The following is a 21,257-nucleotide window of genomic DNA, read 5'->3' as shown; positions in this document are numbered from 1 at the left end:
TTCATGGCAACGATGGAAATACTGAAAAAACAATCCCTGTCACTCTTTTTCTCGATGCCATGGAATTCATGAAAAAGCTCGTTTCAATACTCCATCGTTTTCATGGCAACAATTTTGCCATGAAACTTCCATGGAATGCCATGAAAATCCTTAGAACGGGTGTAACCTATAGCCAATGTAGAAAAGTAAAGGCATAACAATAGGCACATTAAAATTCAGTTCAAGAGAAATCCGAGTCTGATGTCAAAAGATGTAACAAAAGAAAATAAATAAAATGACAATAATACATAAATAACAACAGACTACTAGCAGTTAACTGACATGCCAGCTCCAGACCTCCATTAAACTGATTGAAAGATTATATGTCTCCATCATACAAATATCAGGCTCAATCCCTTCCAATTGGGGTTTTAGTAATATACCATCATAACATATATAGTGGAAGATATTTAAGCAGGCAAAATCGAGGGAATTGTGCAAATGATGATACAAGCATCAAAATTACAACAAAGCATCATAATTATATACTTTAAAGAAACAAATGCTGGCCATTAAAAAAAATCATTTTTTCAAGATGGCCACCGCCGTTTTCTAAAATGGCTGTTTTTTTCAGTTTGAAAATATTGGTTTTTTTTGGAAAACTTTTCGCTTACCTTCTTTTAGTGAAAAACAGTTGTCAGGTTTGGTAGCTACCTTCCTAACATGTGAATAATTCACCAGACATGAGTATTTGACATAAACAGGGTTTGCGCATGCGCGAAAATGTAACAAAATTAATCAAAAAAAAATTTAACTATTTATTATAAAATAAGTGATTTTGGATTTTCAATGATATCATGATTTGGTTAGATAACATTTTTCAAGATTATGACACGATTTAACAATTTTGCGCATGCGCAAACTATTTATAGACATAATGAGTGATTTGTATGCACTACCAGGGCAAACCGTAGTTCATCTCATTACTACTCTAAAAAGCAAGTCAGTGTAAAATCTATGATGCCACCGTTTAAAAACAAGCCCATTTAGTTGCAATGATCAGGAATTTGATAGATAAGACGGAAAATGTGGTTAATTCGAGAGAAAAAAATCAATAGTAACGGCAGATCAGCCACTTTTGGTAATGAATATTCAGTGGGAATTGCCTGATTTGTACAGAGAAGATAAGTGTATCGTCATGTAGGGTGGATTTCACATTGAAATGACTTGTTAGTTATAAAATTCTTGGTGATATATTACGTGAAAGTAGATGGACAGATGTCCTCACTAAAACCATTATTGCAACACATAGAACGGCATATTCTTGTATGTCTGATCAAATGTACCTAGGACTAGACACGCGCATCAGCTAACTCTATGTGTTTAGCTTGAATGGTATTATATCGGCTTAAGAAAGTTAAACACAGAAATTATGTCATGACTCTGTGACGTTCAATGATGTGATAGACTGGTGTAAGAAAATATAGTCATCTTTACCACAGTTCAATTCCTGGCGTTCAAATATAAAATGAAAACTTCTGGTGAATTTGGTAGTATGCTCATTTCATGAGTCAGATTTTGTATAAACAGTCCGTATAAAGCATGATACCGTATTCATTTAGGTCTTGATCGTGTAACATATTCTCAATCGCTACCAACCTTCTCCGAGATATGGCTTCCCTTCTCTTACGTCACCCACAGATGGCAATTGATTTTGAAAATGCCAATTTCACTATACGCAAGACCAGAAAATATTTTTCTTATAACACAATGGATCAGACAAAAACCCCAAAATAATACAATTGTAAAGGGCGATGTGTTGTCAAAGCTTAAACCGAAGACCTTATTTTGACGTATTGATGGTAGCTGGACCAGAAGTCAGTAGACTATCAGATGAATTTGCAAGATCTAGTGGTTCGAGGCATTCTATAATAGATGAACGACGTAATAACTACACAAAAAGTAAAAACACAAAAATACCGAACTCCGAGGAAAATTCAAAAAGGAAAATCAAAAATCAAAAGGCAAAATCAAAAGTCCAAACACATCAAACGAATGGATAACAACTGTCATATTCCTGACTTGGTACAGGCATTTTCTAATGTAGAAAATGGTGGATTGAACCTGGTTTTCTTTAAAAAGATCAAAGGCAAATAATTTGAAGATCGTTTGAAGCAAAAACAAAACGAAGTAGAACCGGTTTCCTATAACAAGATCAAAAAGAACAACTCCCTATTATGTCGGTAAAATAAAAGTGTAAACGTTTTTGTAAAAAAACAAAGCTAGAGAACCTAAGATATCTTTTCTAGACTTTTATTTCTTGTCGCAGTGGACAAATTGATTTGGAATATTTCTTAATCCATAAAGACAAACTGCTCCTCTGTCTTTGTCTTCGGATGTCATTTTAAACAGTGGTATTAAATCAGTGCAAATGGATAAACTTGAAACATTTTGCAATTTACAGATCCAAATTCTGACGCATTTATCGTTGATTGGGCAGCAATGGCTAATTCCAGGCCACCTTGTAGGGCAACAATATTGGATGATTTTGCAATTGTGTCATACGGCCTTAAATAAAATATTGCATCGATAATTATTCAAGAGTAGGCACTGTGTAAGATTTACTAAATGAATCATTGAAAGGGGGTACCACGATTTCCCGAGAAATACGAGAAAAACGTAATATCCCGAAAACAAGATTATATATCCCGAGAACAAGATTTTTAATGGTGTTATATGTGTTTTTTTGCTTAAATTAGTGTAACAGCATACAATCATTAAGGTTTATGGCGTTCATAATTAATGAAAGTACACGGAATCTTCAGAAAATCGATTTTTATGTCTTGTTACTTATATGCAAATTCCTTGTTGAAAACAATATGGCGGACGTTATATTTTGTAAGGTAGATTCTTTCAGTACATTTGATACTTTTCTTTTCTGTCAGTTCTTTTTAAAAAAAGACTGATTTTCTTAAGTTCTCTACCTTTAGAATGTCCGCCATATTATGTTCAACAAGGATTTTGAATACAAGACATACAAATCGAATTTTTGACCTGAAATTGCATTTTTTATTGAATAAAAACTAGTAATATCTCTTATTAGGATTCTTTATTATTGTAAAAAGTGGTAAAAACACAATAAAAACACCTATAACACAATTAAAAATCTTGTTCTCGGGATATATAACCTCCCTTACAGAACTGAAATGTTTGCAGCAGGTCTGCAGCATACTTGCTGCAGGTCTGCTGCAAACACAGGGCTTGCAGGAACCCTTTGAATAATGTTTGCAGAAGTTTGCAGCTAGCTGCGAACTCGGGATGTTCGCAGCTAGATTGCAGGAATCTTTGATAATTCTATATGTTTGCAAGAACATTGCAAGAATTACATAAAACGAATGAGCATGCCCATTGGTAACTTCCTGGGAGATACAGATTTGAAATTTGAAAATGTTGAAGGTGTTTGAGGCATGTTATCATACAATGGATTAGTATTTAGGGAGTATTTTAGATTGGAAATTAAAAAAAAAATTTCAAAGACATTTGTTGTAAGAATTGATTCTTTAAAGACGTGTAAATGAAATTCGTCCCCTCAATAAATACCTGCATGAAGTTTTGAAAAACCTTTTCAAACACGTATCAACTATTATACAGTATGTTTGGAGATTATAACTTATTTTAAAATATTGTGTTGTTATAATTCAAGTTATATGAATTATGTTAAAATGTTAATTAAAAAGCAGTATTTATGCACAAAAAAAATTTCAAATAAACCTTTTTATACGACCGCAAAATTTGAAAAAAATTTCGTCGTATATTGCTATCACGTTGGCGTCGTCGTCGTCCGAATACTTTAGTTTTCGCACTCTAACTTTAGTAAAAGTGAATAGAAATCTATGAAATTTTAACACAAGGTTTATGACCACAAAAGGAAGGTTAGTATTGATTTTTGGAGTTTTGGTCCTAACATTTTAGGAATAAGGGGCCAAGAAGGGCCCAAATAAGCATTTTCTTGGTTTTCGCACTATAACTTTAGCTTAAGTTAATAGAAATCTATGAAATTTTGACACAAGGTTAATGACCACAAAAGAAAGGTTGGGATTGATTTTGGGAGTTTTGGTTTCAACAGTTTAGGAATTAGGGGCCAAAAATGGGCCCAAATAAGCATTATTCTTTGTTTTCGCACAATAACTTTAGTTTAAGAAAATAGAAATCAATGAAATCTAACACAATGTTGATGACCACAAAAGGAAGGTTAGTATTGATTTTGGGAGTTTAAGTCCCCACAGTTTAGGAATGAGGGGCCAAAAAGGGACCCAAATAAGCATTTTTCTTGGTTTTCGCACCATAACGTTAGTATAAGTAAATAGAAATCTATGAAATTTAAACAAATGGTTTAGGACCATAAAAGGAAGGTTGGTATTGATTTTGGGAGTTTTGGTCCCAACAGTTTAGGAATAAGGGGCCCAAAGGGTCCTAAATTAAACTTTGTTTAATTTCATCAAAATTGAATAATTGGGGTTCTTTGATATGCCTAATCTAACTGTGTATGTAGCTTCTTAACCTTTGGTCACGTTTTCCAATTGGTCTACATTAAGGTCCAAAGGGTCCAAAATTAAACTTAGTTTGATTTTGACAAAAAATGAATCGGTTGGGTTCTTTGATATGCTGAATCTAAAAATGTACTTAGATTCTTGATTATTGGCCCAGTTTTCAAGTTGGTCCAAATCGGGGTCCAAAATTACACTTTGTTTGATTTCATCAAAAATTGAATAAATGGGGTTCTTTGATATGCCAAATCTAACTGTGTATGTAGATTCTTCATTTTTGGTCCTGTTTTCAAATTGGTCTACATTAAAGTCAAAAGGGTCCAAAATTAAACTTAGTTTGATTTTAACAAAAATTGAAATCTTGGGGTTCTTTGATATGCTGAATCCAAACATGTACTTATATTTTTGATTATGGGCCCAGTTTTCAAGTTGGTCCAAATCAGGATCTAAAATTATAATATTAAGTATTATGCAATAGCAAGTCTTTTCAATTGCACAGTATTGCACAATGGCAAGAAATATCTAATTGCACAATATTGTGATATAGCAATTTTTTTTTTAATTAGAGTTATCTTTCTTTGTCCAGAATAGTAAGCAAGAAATATCTAATTGCACAATATTGTGCAATAGCAAGATTTTTTTTTAATTGGAGTTATCTTTCTTTGTCCAGAATCAACTTAAATCTTTGTTATATACAATATACAATGTACATTCACTTTTTACTACCAACTGATAAATTAAAATAATCTTTACCATTCAGTGATAACAAGCAGTTTTTTTACATCTTAATATTTTATGATGTATTTAAATGAGTAGTTATTGTTGCAAACTCCATTAGAAATTTTAATTGAGATTAGTTTTGGAATAAGGGAAAGGGGGATGTGATTGAAAAAATTGGGTTCAATTTTTCTCATTTGAAATTTCATAAATAAAAAGAAAATTTCTTCAAATAGTTATCAAAGGTACCAGGATTATATTTTTTTTAAAGGATTAATATTCAACAGCATAGTGATTTCCCCTTAATGAAAACAAAAAATTAAAGTTCATTAGAACACATTCATTCTGTGTCAGAAACCTATGCTGTGTCAACTATTTAATCACAATCCAAATTTAGAGCTGAATCCAGCTTGAATGTTGTGTCCATACTTGCCCCAACCGTTCAGGGTTCAACCTCTGCGGTCGTATAAAGCTACGCCCTGCGGAGCATCTGGTTTCGTAATTTAGGTATGCATTCAACTCATTTTATCACGTACTTCAACAACAAAAAATCTTAAAATTATTTTTTAAAGGAATAAACCTTTACTATGGTAAGTATGCAAATGATTAGTTATTCGAAATATTGTATGTATGTATGTAACCAAACTTTCAGAATTTACTGTGTAATAAAGATAACATGATGTGTATACACAACATGACTTAACCGAAAGTCACCTAAAGTTTCATAAATGTATTGTCTAGTCGTTATTTATGAACTGTCATTTGCTTTTTATCAAATCTAACAATGGATTTTACATATAACACACCTTTCAAAGGATGAACAAATAATTGCTAATTTGTTATGACACCATTTTCAAAATGTGTGGTGGCCATCTTGAAAAAATGAAATTTTTTTCTGGCCAGCAGCGGATTTTTTATAAGTGTCACTTAGTTAACCTTTATACCAAATTTCATGCTTGTATCACGATTTGCACAATTATGTCCATAATTCCAAAATATATGAATTAAATGTTACCTACATCATTACACATATTTAGTCTCAACAGTACAAAATTTAGGAGCATTTAAAATCTTCAATTTAAAACTGTCAAGCTAAAACACACAATTAATTACCGTATAAAATCAGTTGTATGTAGTAATCTTCATTAAGCCCACTTCTGCATTTGTAAACTAACTCATCACCAGGTTGAGCGTCCAGTACATGTAATCTGTAGTACAACCCCGCGCTCGTGGCTGATACTTTGTACTTTTTAGGATCAATCACATTACTCTCACTAGCTATTATTGTATCATTTATGTAGTACCATTTTAATTGATTATTTTCATATATACACTGTAAAACTGCTTCATTTCCTTGAGTAGCATACTGTTGAAAAGGATCTAATTCTGAACCATTACCGGCTGCATCAATTTCTGTTAATAATATTCCTGTAATTTATCAAAAAAATAAATAAAAAAATCAATGCATTATACCCTACTGAAAATCTAATTGGGATTCCATTGAGATTTCAGAGGAATCAGTGGAATTCCACTGGTGCCATTGGAATTCCACTGGCATTCATTGGAATCATGAATTACAATGGAATTCCACTGTAAAAAAATATGCATCTTCTGGAATCTCAACAGAATTCCAATGAAATTCCGAAACAATGAAATTCCAATGGAAGAACAAGTAAATTTCTGCATGATCATAATTTTATTTTTCCAGTGGACAATGGTGGAATTTCCAAAAAAATAATTGCAACTAAAAAAAATCATTCTGGTTATAAATTCAAATGTTCCTGGTATTAACAAACTGATATCATACTGAATCAAGTCGTGCAAGCAGACCTATTATTACTATCATTCTGTAAAAAAAATACCCATTCAGGACACTTTGTGTAATAATTATATATATATAACTTAAATAAATTAAATTGTAACTCTATATATGTATATGGAATTGAACAAAAAACAATAATATGACTTAATCTTACTTTTGCTGTGCTGCGACTCCCCAAATGAATTGAAGTCAACTTTGGGACGTATATGTACATCTATACAGAAGGACAAGGGTAAAACTTAATGCCCCCTCGGCAACGACAGGGGCAAAATTAAAAAAAATCATACAGATTTGATCAGTTTACTTTCACAGGTAAAGCCTCATATATTACTTCAATACATGTGATACACGATGTGTTTACAAATGTAGTGTAAGCTTAAGTAATAAAGCAAAATTATGTCCATGAAAAAATATTTCCTTTTCATTTAAGAACAGAAATTAGCTCAGCACCTTTTTCTTTTTTTCATACTACGCCAGAAGAGTGCTACATTTTGAGAGTCATACAACATTTGGGACTAACTTTAAAGTTTTGTAACTTTCTTTGAGCTGGAGATGTTTCTCATGGTTCGTTTTTACAATCATGACAATGGTAAACTTAATTTCTTTCTTTTAAAGATGTAATTTCTGATTGTCTCTCCGAGTTCAAACATGTGCCTTTCTTAACCATAATACGGCACATAGAGGAACTTGGAAAAAAAGCACAGATTAATGACAATTCATTCATTCCCAAACGTTGCAGACCGATGTCATTATCATTATTAATGAAATACGTCTACCTATTGTAAAACGCTTCAATGACTTTGACAAAAGATTGCAATGCAGACAAATGATTACAAGTGCTCATAAACAGTAGTGAATTACGAAAGAAGAAGTGACTGGGAATAGAAACAAGAGGTTCTCAAGAGCCTGAATCGCTCACCTTAATTTTTTTGGTTAAATCTCTCATCAATGATTATTTTGGCTTTTCAATTTATTTAAATGTTCTTTGAATCGTCCTATTTTCTTCAAAAGCAAAAAAAAATCATTTTCTCCTATGTTCTATTTTAGCCATAGGAGATATGTTTCTTGACATACAAGGAAATGAAATATAAAATTTATACTAGATACTCTCAAACTCATTTAGCCTAAGTTTGGCTGAAATTGATACAGCAGTTTCAAAGGAGAAGATTTTTTAAAGTCAACATGATGAACAAATTGTGAAAAAAGTCTTTAAAGGGCAATAACTCCTTAAGGGGTCAATTGACAATTTTGGTCAGATTGACTTATTTGTAGATCTTACTTTGCTTAACATTTTTGCTATTAACAGTTTATCTGTATCTATAATAGTATTCAAGATAATAACCAAAAACTGCAAAATGTCTATAAAATCATCAATTCAGGGGCATTATACCTGAAAAACCAGTTACCCAATTTGGCTGAAAATTTCAGGACAGGTAGACCTTGACCTAATAAATACTTTAACATCTTGTCTTATTTGCTCTTAATGCTGGAGTTTTTGAGATATAAGCCAAAAACTGCATTTTACCCTGTGATCTATTTTTAGCCATGAGGGCCATGTTTTTTGACGAAATAAAAAATAAAGCACAAATTTCATTTTATACACCCTACTGATCATTCAGTTGAAGTTTGGTTGAATTTAGTTGAGTAGTTTTAGAGGAGAAGATTTTTTAAAGTTAGCAAATATGATGAACAAATTGTGAAAAATGTCATTAAAGGACAATAACCCATTAAGGGGTCAATTGACAATTTTGGTCATATAAACTTATTTGTAGATCTTACTTTGCTGATCATTTTTGCTGTTTACAGTTTATCTTTATCTATAATAATATTCAAGATAATGACCAAAAACTGTAAAATTTTCCTTAAAATTACCAATTAAGTGGCAGCAACCCAACAATTGGTTGTTTGATTCCTCTGAAAATTTTAGGTCTGATAGATTTTGACCTAATGAACATTTTTACCCAATTTCAGATTTGCTCTAAATGCTTTCGTTTTTGAGATATAAGCCAAAAACTGCATTTGACCCCTATGTTCTATTTTAAGTAACGGCGGCCATGTTTTTTGACGGATCAAAAATCAAAGCACACACTTTGTGCAGGATAATCTAAGGAACAATCATGCTTAGTTTTAACCAAATAGATTCAGTAGTTTCAGAGGAGAAGATTTTTTAAAGTTAGCAAATATGATGAACAAATTGTGAAAAATTGTCATTAAAGGACAATAACCCCTTAAGGGGTCAATTGACAATTTTGGTCATATTAACTTATTTGGAGATCTTACTTTGCTGATCATTTTTGCTGTTTACAGTTTATCTTTATCTATAATAATATTCAAGATAATGACCAAAAACTGCAAAATTTCCTTAAAATTACCAATTAAGTGGCAGCAACCCAACAATGGTTTGTTTGATTCATCTGAAAATTGCAGGGCTGATAGATCTTGACCTAATGAACATTTTTACCCCATGTCAGATTTGCTCTAAATGCTTTCGTTTTTGAGATATTAGCCAAAAACTGCATTTGACCCCTATGTTCTATTTTAAGTAACGGCGGCCATGTTTTTTGACGGATCAAAAATCGAAGCGCACATTTTGTGCAGGATATACTAAGGAACAATCATGCTAAGTTTCATTCAAATCCATTCAGTAGTTTCAGAGGAGAAGATGTTTGAAAAATTGTTAACGACGACAGACGACGACGACGACGACGACGGACGCCAAGTGATGAGAAAAGCTCACATGGCCTTTTAGGCCAGTTGAGCTAAAAACGTCATAATTACGTCAGCAAAATGGTGTTTTTGACGCTTATCATACAAATGAAGATGTTTGATGAGCAGTGAAGTAAAATATCTGTCAAATAAAGCAGATTTGTTATCAGATAAGTAAATTATATATATTTTGATTATTTTTTTTGCTGAATAACTATTTGTTGAAACATTATAATAATTATTGATAATTATAATAAATAGAAACACCTCAGTGAGAAAGTAGCCTTTACATATGATTTTACAGTGTTGGTTTAATGATATCCATTCAGGAATAACTGATAGATTTGTACAATATATTTTATTTTAAGGTTAACATAATTCATGCTTCAGCCATTCTTTAATATAATTGTGTGTGGGTAAATTAAAAGGGGGAAACGGGGGGTACATTATTTGAAATGTCATGAAAAGGCTGAATTAATATTAATGTTATTAATCTTAATACTCTATTCATTGCATTTATATTTTAATAAAAACACCATTTATCAAATTAAATTATTACATTCAATTTGTTAGAAACTGTTTAATCTTGAGTGCTTATTTAAAACAAATAATATCAAGGACTTTTGATTCTTTGTAGTGTGATTTTGATTTTTCAGGGGGAAACTCAGATGCATTTACTGATTAAAAGAACTGTTCAACTATGAAGAATTTCAAGCAAAACAACTTCACCAAGATGTTATTTAGCATTTCTAGTTGGAAGTCCTGATACAGCAATTTTAATTACAGACATGCAGGAAGAGAAGTTTACTTATGATAATAACACAAAAATGAAAATTCAAAAAAATCCTTTTTAATAATTTCATGAACTTTAGATGAACAGTTCATGAACTTCAAGTGGACAAACAATTCTAAGAATTTCATTGGGATACCAATGGATTTCCACTGGAATCTCGGTGTAAAACCACAGCAGATTCCACTGTTTTTTGTGGTTTTACACCAAGATTTCAGTGGAAATCCATTGGTATCCCAATGAAATCTGCTGAGGTTTTACACCAAGATTCTAGTGGAAACCCATTGGTATCCAAATGAAATCCTAAGAAAGTCCAAGGAAAATCTCGACCAAATTTCCCAATGTGAATCCAGTGGAAATTGCAGTGGATTTCCACTGGAAATCCCAATTAAATTTTCAGTAGGGTAATCATTACTTTTGTAAACACGCTGCCACAAACCCAAGTGACCCTACAATGTCACTGGAAAAACAAAATCTCAATAGATTCATAAGTTGAAAGACTCAAAATTTAACTGTACATATTATGTTTTTATCATTACCACAGTTTCTTAAAATTTGGTTGTGTTTTGAAGTATAATATTTAGTTCAAAACTCTCAGTTTAAAGGGGCATAACCCCTAGAAAAAAGTTGAATGCTAATTTCCTGTTATTATGCACATAGCATAAGATGTCCTTAATAGCTTAAAGTTTCATGAAATTATGCACAGAACATGCAGTTGTTTGATTTCGGAGGAGATGCAATGACAAATAAATTGCTTTGCACAGCTGGATATGACCACAGATATCAAACCCTGAATAGTTGGGGCCAAAATGGACACAGTATTTACGCTTGATAAAGGTCTGAATTTGGATTGTTATTTAATTTTTGACATATAATAGGTTTCTGACACAGAATGACTGTAGACAAAGAACTTCAAATTGGTTATTATGATTTGAATTTATCAGGGTTCGACACTAACAGAAGCCTGGTGCCCCCCTAAAATCTAGGAGGACTACAAAAACATGGTTAATCAGTAGGCCACAGACCACAATTTATTCCTCTATCAATATTTTATAACGTTTTGTATCATTAAAAAAATTACACCATGCACTTTGATTGACAGTCCGTATTTTCCTATCCGTACCGTTCATAATTCCATGAATTATTGTGGTGTTTATCAACAAAGATTTTGTGCTCGATCTTTTCAATTCAATTTTATGGATAAACGAGCAGGAAAGCATGATTTTTTTTTTGGACCACTTGATAGATATAAACCTATGGATTCAGGAAAGGTATCACCTTAATTCATTGAAATTTTCCTTTAGACCAAATTTTGGAGACTTTTGTGACATGTTCACCCCCTTTTTTGCTATATTTTGTATCTAAGAAATGCAGATTGTTGACATGGTTACACCCAAAAGGGATTATATTTTACCCTTATGGCCATTAGAAATCAAATCTTTGGAAGATTTTCTTTCTACAAGTATATACATGCATAACACACATATAAAGCCTTCTTTGTTAGACTGGAGCAGAAAGAGGGTGTTTAAAAATTATGAGTGTCAATTTCAAGTTTTTTTCCTAACTGTGTATTGCTACCTTATGGCAATTGACAAAGCAAATAATAGCTTTTTTTTAGACAAACATACCACAAAACTATTGATATTTATGTTATAGATATAATTCTAAGGGAGAAACAACCTTTAGTATGACAATATATGTTAGTTTTGTTGTTTATTGTCCTTTAAAGCAACCAATATAGACATTTTGACACAAAGACTTGGTTCCGTTATAAATTGATACTTTATTGCCTACCCCTTTATGCGCGTTATGTAGAAGCCTTAGAAGGGAACGCTTTATATTTTTTCATGTGACTAAATCAAATTTATTATTTTAGCAAGTATAAAGTCACAATTAAGCATGAATTAAGCCTAAATGTTTTCCCGCTGTGATAAATATATTCAGTATTTACTAAATTTTAACCAAGGCTTTGGTATGGTAATACACAACAAAATTGACATTTTAGAGCTTTAAAATAGCTTAAACTTGTAAAAGTTGTCTACTGTTAAGGTTAATTTGAGTTTTTAAACAAGAAAAGACAGGGTTAGAAGGTATAGTTTTAAAAAATTGCCTAAAAAAGGAGAAAATGCACTTTGACATGGCATGTTTCATAAAATCATTTTTTTGTTGCATTTCAGTGTCAACTGCTAATCTTCATAAAATATTTATTTCCGAACCGATTTTTAAAATTAGCCGGCGAAAATGCTCATTTTAACTAGTAGGAAATAGAAATCCATTTAAAGTGGAATTGGGGAAAAAAATGTTAATCCTTAAGGTAGCAATAAACAGTTAGAAGTTTAGTTTCGCATTGTGGCCCCTGTGAAATTTTTAAATATGAAAGTTTTTGTACAATAAAATTGATTTTTAGATAATTGAAGAATAATTGAGCCTTCTTAGTGGGTATTTATGAACATTTAGACTGATTTTAACATGTTTCATAGGCCATTTCTATGATGGACAGTCCGTATTTTCCTATCTGTACCGTTCATAGGGCCATGAATTATTGTAGTGTTTATCAGCAAAGATTTTGCGCTTGATCTTTTCAATTCAATTTTATGGAAAAACGAGCAGGAAAGCATATGATTTTTTTGGACCACTTGATAGATATAAACCTATGGATTCAGGAAAGGTATCACTTTATTTCATTGAAATTTTCCTTAAGACCAAATTTTGGAGACTTTGTGACATGTTCACACCCTTTTTTGCTATATTTTGTATCTAAGAAATGCAGATTGTTGCCATGGTTACACCCAAAAGGGATTATATTTCACCCTTATGACCATTAGAAATCAAATCTATGGAAGATTTTCCTTCTACAAGTATATACATGCATAACAAACATATAAAGCCTTCTTTGTTAGACAGGAGCAGAAAGAGGGTGTTTAAAAATTATGAGTGTCAATTTCAAGTTTTTTTCCTAACTGTGTATTAATATATGTGACGAATTCAAATTTTATGACGTCAGACACTCAAGTCAATCCATGTGTTCGTAGATAAATGTTTTTGTGTTCTGTTAAATTGTCCCTTTTAAAATTGTTATGCAATGATGACTGGTGTACCCATATTTTGACTATTTTATTAATTGTGACTGTTTATTTAACGCATCATTTAAATATAACTGAATTTGATGAGACTGTTATTAAAGAGAAAGGGTTAGCGCTATAGAACCAGGTTTAATCCACCATTTTCTACATTTGAAAATGCCTGTACCAAGTCAGGAATATGACAGTTCTTGTCTATTCGTTTTTGTTGCGTTTTGTTATGTGATTATGGACTTTCCGTATTGATTTTCCTCTGAGTTCAGTATTTTTGTGATTTTACTTTTTGCTAACTAAGGAATGAGTGAGGAAGGGAAAGAAAAAAATTAAGGAAAAATACACTCTAATTAAAAGGAACTATCAATTGTGGTCTTGGGCCAGTAGTCCTGTGGACCACCTGGAAATTTGTATATGGTCTGGCTATTTCAATGCTAAAAATTGGCATAAAAGTCCTTCCAATAATGTTTACATTTTTCAACCAGATGCTCCACAGGGGGCAGCTTTATACGACCGCAGAGGTTGAACCCTGAACGGTTGGGGCAAGTATGGACACAACATTCAAGCTGGATTCAGCTCTAAATTTAGATTGTGATTAAATAGTTGACAAAGCATAGGTTTCTGACACAGAATGAATGTGTTCTAATGAACTTAAAATTTTTGTTTTGCCTTTGAGCATTTCACTATGCTGTTGAATATTAATCCTCTCAAAAAAATGTTTGAAGAAATTTTCTTTTTATTTATGAAATTTCAAATTAGAAATATTGACCCCCTCCCCCCAATTTTTTTTTTCACATCCCCCTTTCCTTTATTCCAAAACCAATGTCAATTCCAATTTCTAATGGAGTTTGCAACAATAAATACTCATTTAAATACATCATAAAATATTATAATGTAAAAAAAGTGCTTGTTATCACTGAATGGTAAAGGTGAAATACCACCAAATCATGGTACGTCACATCCGGTTGCATACGAAAGTAGGTCTAAAAAAAAAATCCCTTGAATTTGACCGTTGTAGGTAATTAATCCTACATTTTATTGCAGTAAAACTATTTCTGTGTCATAAACATATGTCTTGTGTATTTCAAAACACCATTATTTTTTATTTGTGATTTCTATAGGTATTTTGTAATCTTGAGGTTACATGGTGACTAAACCTTGTACACAGATAGAATAAGGGGAACAATTTGATTGGTTAACTTCCAATGATGGTTATTTTCTTATATGCAATGAAGTGTTATGTGAAACTTTTTCTATAGAACTGGACAGGATAAAACTTTACTCATGCCAAGTATTTCTTTATTTGAAACAAAAATAAATTCTGCACAATTTTTTGAAAAGTACAAATTTAACAAAGACTAATAGGGGAAAATCAATGGTGGTATTACACCTAAAGATTGTTTTAATTTAACAGTTGGTAGTAAAAGTGAATATACATTGTATATTGTATAAAACAATGATTTAAGTTGATTCAACTACTATTCTGGACAAAGAAAGATAACTCCAATTGAAATTTCATTGCTATTGCACAATATTGTGCAATTAGATATTTCTTGCTATTGCGCAATACTGTGCAATTGAAAATACTTGCTATTGCACAATACTGTGCAATTGAAGATTTCTTAATATTGCGCAATACTGTGCAATTGAAAATTTCTTGCTATTGCACAATACTGTGCAATTGAAGATTTCTTGATATTGCTGAGTTCTGTGCAATTGAAAATTTCTTGCTATTGCAAAATACTTAATATAATAATTTTGGATCCTGATTTGGACCAACTTGAAAACAAAGCCCATAATCAAAAATATAAGTACATGTTTGGATTCAGCATATCAAAGAACCACTAGAATTCAATTTTTGTTAAAATCAAACTAAGTTCAATTTTGGACCCTTTGTACTTTAATGTAGACCAATTTGAAAACAAGACCAAAAATTAAGAATCTACATACACAGTTAGATTTGGCATTTCAAAGAACCCCATTTACTCAATTTTTGATGAAATCAAACAAAGTTTAATTTTAGACCCCGATTTGGACCAACTTGAAAACTGGGCGAATAATAAAAAATCCGAGTACATTTTTAGATTCAGCATATCAAAGAACCCCAAGGATTCAATTTTTGTCAAAATCAAACTAAGTTTTTAATGTAGACCAATTTGAAAACAGGACCAAAAATTAAGAATCTACATACACAGTTAGATTCGGCATTTCAAAGAACCCCAATTATTAAATTTTTGATGAAATCAAACAAAATTTAATTTTGGACCCTTTGGGCCCCTTATTCCTAAACTGTTGGGACCAAAACTCCCCAAATCAATACCAACCTTCCTTTAGTGGTCATACGGCTTGTGTTTAAATTTCATTGATTTCTATTTACTTAAACTAAAGTTATTGTGCAAAAACCAAGATAATGCTTATTAGGGCCCTTTTTGGCCCTTAATTCCTAAAATGTTGAGATCAAAACTCCCAAAATCAATCCCAACCTTCCTTTTGTGGTCCTTAACCTTGTTTTAAAATTTCATAGATTTCTATTCACTTTTACTAAAGTTAGAGTGCGAAAACTAAAAGTATTCGGACGACGACGACGACGACGACAACGCAGACGACGACGCCAACGTGATAGCAATATACGACGAAAAAATTTTCAAATTTTGCGGTCGTATAAAAACAGTGATGGCATTTGGAAGAACAGAAATATAATATTGATATTATGAAAGCACTTTTGAGATCCAGATTTCTGATCAGAATCATCACAGTGTAACAGTTTGTAGGTTACAATACACCATTAGATTTTATGGGCGCAGCCATATTACAGAGCTCCAGATAAGCTGCGTATTTGCGTGATCACGCAATACAAATAATAGAAAACCCAATGCAATTGTCCATTGAAGGGTTCAACAACCCAATTAATTCAACGGAAAACCCATTAATATGCCAAAACCATGAGTTCTCAACCCTTTTATTGGCTACCATTTGCGTTATTTACCCTTATCTGTTTACAGTCGTCGCATAAACTATTTTTATAATATTTATAATTGGAAATTTCCTGTCGTTCTAAAAATAGATCACTGCATCAAGTAACTGAAATAGGTCCCTGTTTGAGTTTTCCGTTGCTCAATAGGTACACGTGTTTTTGTTAACATTTCGATCTTCTCGGCGTTTATCCAATTAGAGTGTGTCATATTATTTTCGCATTGCTCGGGATTTATCATAACATACATTGAATTAAAACGAAAGTGTCCGGTAAAAATATTGAATAGAAGCATGTTTTCGGCTTCTTTTGAAAAGCTGAGGGAAAGTTATGATGATAACAAGACTCAGCCAGTGTTTTAAGGAAACGTCCATCGAACGCACGGGCGTGTGACTGTGCGAACCATAACGAGAACATCGCTTATAAACACAGAGTTTCATCAAAAACGAAATCAGTTGGAAAAAGTGAAAGGCCAAATCAATTATGAAATGATAAAGCATCAGAAACCAAAAGTTCTAAATATGTCCGGTAAAAATATTGAATAGAAGCATGTTTTCGGCTTCTTTTGAAAAGCTGATGATAACAAGACTCAGCCAGTGTTTTAAGGAAACGTCCATCGAACGTACGGGCGTGTGACTGTGCGAACCATAACGAGAACATCGCTTATAAACACAGAGTTTCATCAAAAACGAAATCAGTTGGAAAAAGTGAAAGGCCAAATCAATTATGAAATGATAAAGCATCAGAAACCAAAAGTTCTAAATAAAAGTCAACTAAACCCAGATTTATGTAAATTGAATAAAACAAAATCATTCAAGTATAAGAGTTTATATACTATTTTTTATTCATTTTACGGTTAGAATTGATATGAATACACACACCATGCATACAGGCACTGGTCTCAGAATTTATTATATAAAGGTATAAGACGAGTGCCTGTGAATACACATATCCGTTTCTGTGAAAAAATACAAAACTGGCAAAAAGTTTGAAACGGGACACAATTTAAACCTACAATTGCTCCTCAGTGAATAAACCAGATAAAACAGCTGGCAAATAACCCTCACCATAACCCTAAACCAAATAAAAAAACGGCTAAACAAAGAAAGAAACATATAGATGGGGAAAAAAATTGGGGTTGATATTGCCTAAATATTTTAATATTGTGTCGATGAAAAAAACCAATACATTAAGGAGCTTGGTGGTGAAAAACCCAATTTGATATTGACCTGACGGGTGAATTGAAATTGATAATGCAATTAAAAAACTTTATCACCCAATTATATAAGAAAATGGTGGGTAAAAACCCCAATTTGTGAATTCTTATCTGGAGCTCTGAATTTTATGAGCATAACATGGTATTAAGAATTAAGAGTATGGCGAATCCTGATTGGTCGATATGTGCACACGTTATTTTTTATTATTAGAGACTTCGTGCACTCTGCTTTATACAAAAGGCAAAATAAAAATTATTCCTTAGCCCTAAAGGCACTGAGATGACTTTTCAACGCTAGGACAAGACATTTAATTTTATAGGCAAAATTGATAGGCATGGGAGATAAGTACAAAATACGCTAAGAAAAGCAACGCGAATCTATATTTTTTGGACCAAAAAATATTGTCCTAATAACTTTTCTTTGATTCTAGCAAAGTTTCGTTGAAAAAATCAACTTTCTAAAGTCTGTATCTCGAAAAAGGCTACCATTGTCACCTATGGGGAAATTAATTGTTTATTTCAATCTGAACACAGCATAGGTTTCTGACACAGAATGAATAAGTTCTAATGAACTTAGAATTTTTGTTTTTCTCTTAGAGCAATTCACTATGCTGTTGAATATTAATCATCTCAAAAAAATGTTTGATGAAATTTTCTTTTTATTTATGAAATTTCAAATGAAAAAAATTGACCCCCCCCCCCCCCCCCCCCAATTTTTTTTTTTCACATCTCCCTTTCCCTTATTCCAAAACTGATCTCAATTAAAATTTCTAATAGAGTTTGCAACAATCACTACTCATTTTAATACTTCATGAAATATTAAGATGTAAAAAAACTGCTTGTTATCACTGAATGGTAAAGATTGTTTTGATTTATCAGTTGGTAGTAAAAAGTGAATATACATTGTATATTGTATATAACAAAGATTTAAGTTGATTCTAGACAAAGAAAGAAAACTCAAATTAAAGAAAATCTTGCTATTGCACAATAGTGTGCAATCAGATATTTCTTGCAAACTATTCTGGACAAAGAAAGATAACTCTAATAAAAAAAATCTTGCTATTGCACAATATTGTGCAATAAGATATTTTTTGCTATTGCGCAATACTGTGAAATTGAAAAGACTTGCTATTGCACAATACTGTGCAATTGAAGATTTTTTGCTATAGCGCAATACTGTGCAATGAAAATTTCTTGCTATTGCACAATACTTAATATAATAATTTTAGATCCTGATTTGGACCAACTTGAAAACTGGGCCAATTATCAAAAATCTAAGTACATGTTTGGAATCGGAATATCAAAGAACCCCAAGAAATCAATTTTTGTTAATATCAAACTAAGTTTAATTTTGGACCCTTTGGACTTAACTGTAGACAAATTTTAAAACAGGACCAACAATTAAGAATCTACATACACAGTTAGATTTGGCATATCAAAGAACCCCATTTATTCAATTTTTGATGAAATTAAACAAAGTTTAATTTTGGACCCGGCTTTTGACCAACTTGAAAACTGGGCCAATAATCAAAAATATAAGTACATTTTTAGATTCAGTATACCAAAGAACCCCAAGGATTCAATTTTTGTCAAAATCAAACTAAGTATAATTTTGGACCCTTTGGACCTTAATGTAGACCAATTTGAAAACAGGACCAAAAATTAAGAATCTACATACACAGTTAGATTCGGCATATCAAAGAACCCCAATTATTCAATTTTTGATGAAATCAAACAAAGTTTAATTTTGGACCCTTTGGGCCCCTTATTCCTAAACTGTTAGGACTAAAAACTCCAAAAATCAATACCAACCTTCCTTTTATGGTCATAAACCTTATGTTTAAATTCATAGATTTCTATTTACTTATACTAAAGTTATGGTGCAAAAACCAAGAAAAAGGCTTATTTGGACCCCTTTTTGGCCCCTAATTCCTAAACTGTTAGGACCAAAGCTCCCAAAATCAATACTAACCTTCCTTATGTGGTCATAAACCTAGTGTTTAAATTTCATAGATTTCTTCTTACTACTACTAAAGTTATGGTGTAAAAAACAAGAAAAATGCTTATTTGGACCCCTTTTTGGTCCCTTATTCCTAAACTGTTAGAACCAAAACTCCCAAAATCAAACCCAACCTTTTTTTAGTGGTCATAAAACTTGTGTCAAAATTTCATAGATTTCTATTAATTTTTACTAAAGTTACTGTGCGAAAAACAAGAAAATGCTTATTTGGGCCGTTTTTGGCCCCTAATTCCTAAAATATTGGGATAAAAACTCCCAAAATCAATCCCAAGCTTTCTTTTGTGGTCATAAACCTTGTGTTAAAATTTCATAGATTTCTATTTACTTTTACTTAAGTCAGAGTGCGAAAACTAAAAGTATTCAGACGACGAAGACGACGATGACGACAATGACGAGGACAACGTGATAGCAATATACGACAAAAAAATTTCAAATTTTGCGGTCGTATCAAAAAATACTTCCCAAATTTGGATAAAAAAAATATTTACCTCCCCCCCCCCAAAAAAGAAACAGGAAGAGGTAGTTTAAAAAAACTAGAGACTCTAAAGAGCCTGTGTCGCTCACCTTGGTATATGTGAATTAAACAAAGGAAGCAGACAGTTCATGACAAAATTGTTTAGGTTATTGTGATGTGTTTGTACATCTTACTTTACTGAATATTCTTGCTACTTACAATTATCTCTATCTATAATGAACTTGTCCGTGTAGTTTCAGTGGAAAATGTTAGTAAAAATTTACAAATTTTATGAATATTGTTAAAAATTGATTATAAAGGACAATAACTTCTTAGGGCGTCAATTGACCATTTTGGTCATTTTGACTTATTTTTGAGTCTTAAATTGCTGTACATCATTGCTGTTTACAGTTTATCTCTGTCTATAATAATATTCAAGATAATAACCCAAAACAGCAAAATTTCCTTAAAATTACAAATTTAGGGGCAGCAACCTAACAACGAGTTGTCCGATTCATCTAAAAATTTCAGGGCTGATAGATCCTGACTAGATAAACATTTTTACCCCTTGTCAGATTTGCTCTAAATGCTTTGGTTTTTTAGTTATAAGCCAAAAACTGCATTTTAAACCTATGTTTAATTTTTAGCCGTAGCGGCAATTTTTGTTGGTTTGACCCGGTCACAAAACACAAGTTTTAAACTAGATAGCATATTGATGATTCTGGCTATGTTTGGTAAAATTTGGCCCGGTAGTTTCAGAGGAGAAGATTTTTGTAAAAGTTAAACTAAGATTTAAGAAAAATGGTTAAAAATTGACTATAAAGGGCAATAACTCCAAAAGGGGTCAACTGACCATTTTGGTCCTGTTGACTTATTTGTAAATCTTACTTTGCTGAACATTTTTGCTGTTTACAGTTTATTTCCTTAACATTACCAATTCAGGGGCAGCAACCCAACAACG

The 21,257-nt window shown here is 32.0% G+C and overlaps 1 protein-coding gene across 1 annotated transcript in view; it reads right to left on the bottom strand.

Annotated features, from left to right (window-relative positions):
• The window catches only part of LOC139525214 (uncharacterized), a 198,820-nt gene that overhangs the window by 161,960 nt on the left and 15,603 nt on the right, over positions 1-21,257 (bottom strand). The window contains exon 4 of the mRNA XM_071320404.1: positions 6,357-6,671. Within this exon, the coding sequence (XP_071176505.1) occupies positions 6,357-6,671 (315 nt within the window). The remainder of the gene's footprint in view (positions 1-6,356; positions 6,672-21,257) is intronic.

The sequence above is a fragment of the Mytilus edulis genome, chromosome 5 (genome assembly GCF_963676685.1).
Source record: "Mytilus edulis chromosome 5, xbMytEdul2.2, whole genome shotgun sequence".
In the NCBI taxonomy this organism is placed as follows: Eukaryota; Metazoa; Mollusca; class Bivalvia; order Mytilida; family Mytilidae; genus Mytilus; species Mytilus edulis.
Note: the sequence above shows the minus strand (reverse complement) of the source record. Positions and strands in the feature narration are given on the sequence as shown.